We start from the raw sequence: 4012 nt of genomic DNA, 5'->3' as shown, positions 1-4012 counted from the left end.
TTCGCGATGTTGACCATAATACCATTCTTTAATGTCCATGGCATACCAGTTGGCGTTGTGGACCTATTCCATTTAGGTAACTTGAGCTCGAATGCTCGCTTTATAGATGCTTTGAACCTTAGGCTTGGCGCCCCACCGTTCGTTTCATTCACCATGAAGATACAGGATGCCCTGGATTCGCTGTCGGCACCGGGCGCTTCTCCATCATACTATCAAGAGGATTAATTTGTCTTGCAAACGTGGGTTAACTCATCAAACACCAACATATATTGGCAAGAAGGAACATCGATTTACAGGTTACTGGGTTACAACAATTTACGCGCTCGTACCAGATGCGAACTGAAAGAGATACTGAACGAAACACACAGGTGTACGAGCACCACAAAATGCTGTGTCTACCGGTATCCGCTTTAGAATTTGTAGCGAGGCTTCAAGTGCTCGAGGACACGGCGCAGCATCCAGCCGTCACTGTCAGTAACTGTCCCAGAGCTGCCTGCCATCATGATACTATTGGGCCACTTGTCGTTAGGCTTGTCAGCTTCCTCATAGAAGTCAGGTAAACCAAAGCCATGACCGATCTCGTGCGAAACAATCGTAAGCTGCTCCTCATCAATAGTCTGTAGCATGTTCTCCAGGTTCACCTCCTGACCCCAGTCGTAGCCAAAGCCACCTTCAAGACCCTGTTTAGGCCACAGCGAAATGTCGAACGGCTTACCTTTGCACGAACTGGTGTCCGACCATGAACCGGCACCATTGTCGTAGAATCGGTAGCAGCTCTGATCGCACTGCGGAACACCATCCGAGTCGAGATCTCCAACCGTGATCGTACCGAGGGAGTCATCTGTCCAATCCAGTAGCGACGCCTCCTTCACCGCGAATCCAACGATGTTAATCTTGATCTCATTGTACGGCCAGCAGTCGTATCCGATCAGCCAATGGTTCCAAGCCGCGTACTGGCGCTCAAGCATGGCCTGAAACTTGGAAGCCACACTCTTGGAGAGCTTTTCGGTACTGTCCCAGCGGACGCAGTAGTTGAGCGTACCCTTGTTGTTCACGATGTGATCCATGATCCAATTCTTGTTATCCATGACGTTCCAATTGGCGTCGCGTGTCGGTGCGTCGGGACCAATTCGGTTCTTCCAGATCCAATCAACATCCGCAGCGCTAACATATTTGTTGGGGTTGCCGATGACGCACTCGCCCGATTTGGACGTCACCGTTCCAAAGGTGGCGTGGTCGCCGCTGCTGGTGCTGTTCGTGGATGTCTGGGTCGCATCCGAGCCTTCCTGAGTCGAAGAGGAAGCCGTCGATTGAGCCGTGTTCGAAGAGGACTCCGCCGTGTTGGAGGATGAAGCCAACGACGAAGTCTGGGTCACCTGCGATGAATCCTGATCGACGACGTCTCCAGTTCCACTTGACACCGTGGACGTCACAGTGTTCGATGACGAGCCCGTTGAAGTGATCGGGTTTGACGCCTCGTACTCTCCGGAAGCTGCCGACGTCGCCGTGTTCGACGAAGAAGTCGTTGATGAAGGTTGAGACCACGTTTGGTCACCTGTTCCACTGGAGGTGGTAGGGGCTGTGGTGGTCATCGGAGTTAGATTGGACGAACCCGCCGTTGAAGTCGGCACGGTCGGTGATCCCTCCGTGGTCTTGTCCGATCCGCTGCACTCGAGACTGTAGTCGTTGGTCGGGCTGGTGTTGTCTCCCGAACCACTGCATTCCAGCGAATAGTCTCCCTGGTTACCGATTCCGCTGCCGGTCGGTGTCCACGCATTGGATGCGTCCGTCGACGTGGGTTGAGTCCAGTCTTGGTTGCTGCCACTGCTAGGGGGTGTCCAAGAGTTGGAAGCATCGGTGGTTGGTGGTGTCCAGCCTTGGTTACCACTGCCACTGCTAGGAGGCGTCCAGGAGTCGGTGGTTGGCGGCGTCCAGCCCTGGGATCCGCTGACAGCAGAGGGGGCACTAGGGACCATTGTGGGCACGTTGTTCGAAGACGATGCCGTATGTGCCCATTGATTGGGTGAGTCATAGCTGCCTGTAGTCGATGCTTGTGTTTCGTCACCAGGAGCGACGGTGCCTGTGGACTGTGTGATATCATTCTGGCCAGCGAAATCGAAGGCAGACGATGTGGCAGTCAAAGTGACTGCGAGGAGCACTGCAGAGGTGCGCTGGAATCGACTTGGCACCATCTTGGAAAAAATGACAATGGCCAAGCAACGGAATTTAACCAACGGGAGTGATCTAAGCTAAACAGCATGGTTTCCTCTAAAAATCACGACTTATCCTTTCGGTCCATGTGTGTGGACTTTGCAGCTTTCATTCCCACAGTCTCCTTTACAAAAGGTCACGTCAGGTGAACCTGTTTTCGCGTTCTGTTGCAATCCTCTGTTCGAAGATAACAGCAGATGAGCGAAGTTCGTTCATTCGCACAGCAAATCCTCACGATTTTTGAAGTGCCCTGTGGTGAAAAGCTCACTGACATTGTAGAAACAGGATACTCCCTGACTCACGCATCAACCACGTAACGAATAGGGATAGTAGAGGAGCCCTTATGGAAGAGCTACAGTAGCTGTTGGGAACTGCAAGCAGAGCTCAAATTCTTCATTTTCACCTGTCGGGTAGACTATCAACAGTCGTGCCAGCAGGACCTGCCGTGTACGTGTAGCGATAGACCATGTACTTGCGCTCCACGAATAAACTGCACCAGAATTTGGAGAGCAGATGCCCTCGACGGATTCATTCCTATCCCCGCGCCTTGGTGACGTTCGGACACCTCAACGACACGACCATGAGGCTATCTACTGTATATCAATGTGAAACGCTTTTTATCAAAACGCTCAATCTCGAGATGGGAAGGAAAGCCACACCACGGAGTTCATGCTTCGGCCAAGGCAATGCAAGCATCAACACCCAAGCTTTTATCCGGTGGACAGCATTCGAAAAGAAGACGACCACATGACATCAGAGCAGCACACTGTATCCATCCTATGATCTTAAAAATGCTTTTCATTCTTCTTTCGTCGCGTGATTTGACAACAGTACATTGTATTGGTCTACAAAACGTAGACTAAGCGGCGTCTGGGATCGCGATATCCAGTTGTCTTATCAAATGACGTTACCCTAGTGCAGTAGTAAATTTCTTGAGTGCAGCTGTGAATGTCGACAATACCTCTCTGATTTACAGCTTGATCTTGTAGTAGTCACCGACTGGGATGTGCTGTGCAGGGCCATAGAAGTCCAAGAACACAATGTGCTCGATCTCCATCACGTAGAAGCTAAAGTCATGGCGCTTCGGCCAGTGTTTCATCTGCGGGTGTCTAAAAATGCAAACACGTTGTCAAGAGCTGTAACCCTTCAAAAAAAAAACAAAACAATTATACCAACTCGTACTTGGAGAAGACAGCACGCTCGGCGTAGTTCCGTTGGTTCTCCTTAACTGGAACAACTCTCCCTGTCATCGAGAGTCGCCAGCACGTTGGGTCTTCGGCGTCCATGAGGCAAGATTTCGCTCCCCCTTGGGCTTTTGACAGTGCCACGGTCGCGTTCGGATTCGCCTTCAAGTCCATCGCTACATACGTTTGGGTTCCTTTAGCCACTCCTATATGACGTAACAGTAGCGAGTTTCTCACCTGTGAAGTCATCGGCTGACAGGTAGAAGAACAATGTTCCAGTTGCGTCCTCCTTGGCTAGCCCAACACCATCTATAGACACTATCGTCAATATACTGTTAACAGTACACTATGCTGCCACCGTCTTCTCACCACTGTAGGAAACGACATTTGCGAACGCTGATCCTCCGAACGTGACGGACGTGGTGGCCATGATCGCCCATACATTCTCGTGCACGAGCATGCGAGCGTGTTTAGCGTGGAGCTTAGCGAACGGCCCGCTGTCCACCTCGTCGGGGACAAGCGACGTCGTCTCAGCGCTATAGATTTCACCCGCACTCGCGGTGATCAGCAGCGAGAGCAGCACAAGCAGCGAACGGAGGACGGATGGAGACATTACA

The 4012-nt window shown here is 51.6% G+C and overlaps 2 protein-coding genes across 2 annotated transcripts in view; both read right to left on the bottom strand.

The window, feature by feature from the left end:
• Positions 1 to 247: 247 nt before the first annotated feature.
• On the bottom strand, positions 248 to 2282 carry PPTG_08595 (hypothetical protein). Its single transcript, XM_008902717.1, has one exon. It carries the CDS (start codon positions 2190 to 2192, stop codon positions 411 to 413), a length of 1782 nt encoding a protein of 593 aa, XP_008900965.1. The 5' UTR covers positions 2193 to 2282; the 3' UTR covers positions 248 to 410.
• Positions 2283 to 3181: 899 nt separating this feature from the next.
• Positions 3182 to 4012, bottom strand: part of PPTG_22270 (hypothetical protein) — a gene marked incomplete at both ends in the record, with an annotated part of 3271 nt that continues 2440 nt past the window's right edge. The window contains 4 exons of the mRNA XM_008902853.1: positions 3182 to 3320; positions 3394 to 3571; positions 3633 to 3704; positions 3765 to 3931. Of these exons, the coding sequence (XP_008901101.1) occupies positions 3182 to 3320; positions 3394 to 3571; positions 3633 to 3704; positions 3765 to 3931 (556 nt within the window). The remainder of the gene's footprint in view (positions 3321 to 3393; positions 3572 to 3632; positions 3705 to 3764; positions 3932 to 4012) is intronic.

This window comes from Phytophthora parasitica (assembly GCF_000247585.1).
Source record: "Phytophthora parasitica INRA-310 unplaced genomic scaffold supercont2.14, whole genome shotgun sequence".
In the NCBI taxonomy this organism is placed as follows: Eukaryota; Oomycota; class Peronosporomycetes; order Peronosporales; family Peronosporaceae; genus Phytophthora; species Phytophthora nicotianae.
The sequence above is the reverse complement of the archived record's forward strand: the minus strand, read 5'-3'. Positions and strand labels throughout refer to the sequence as shown.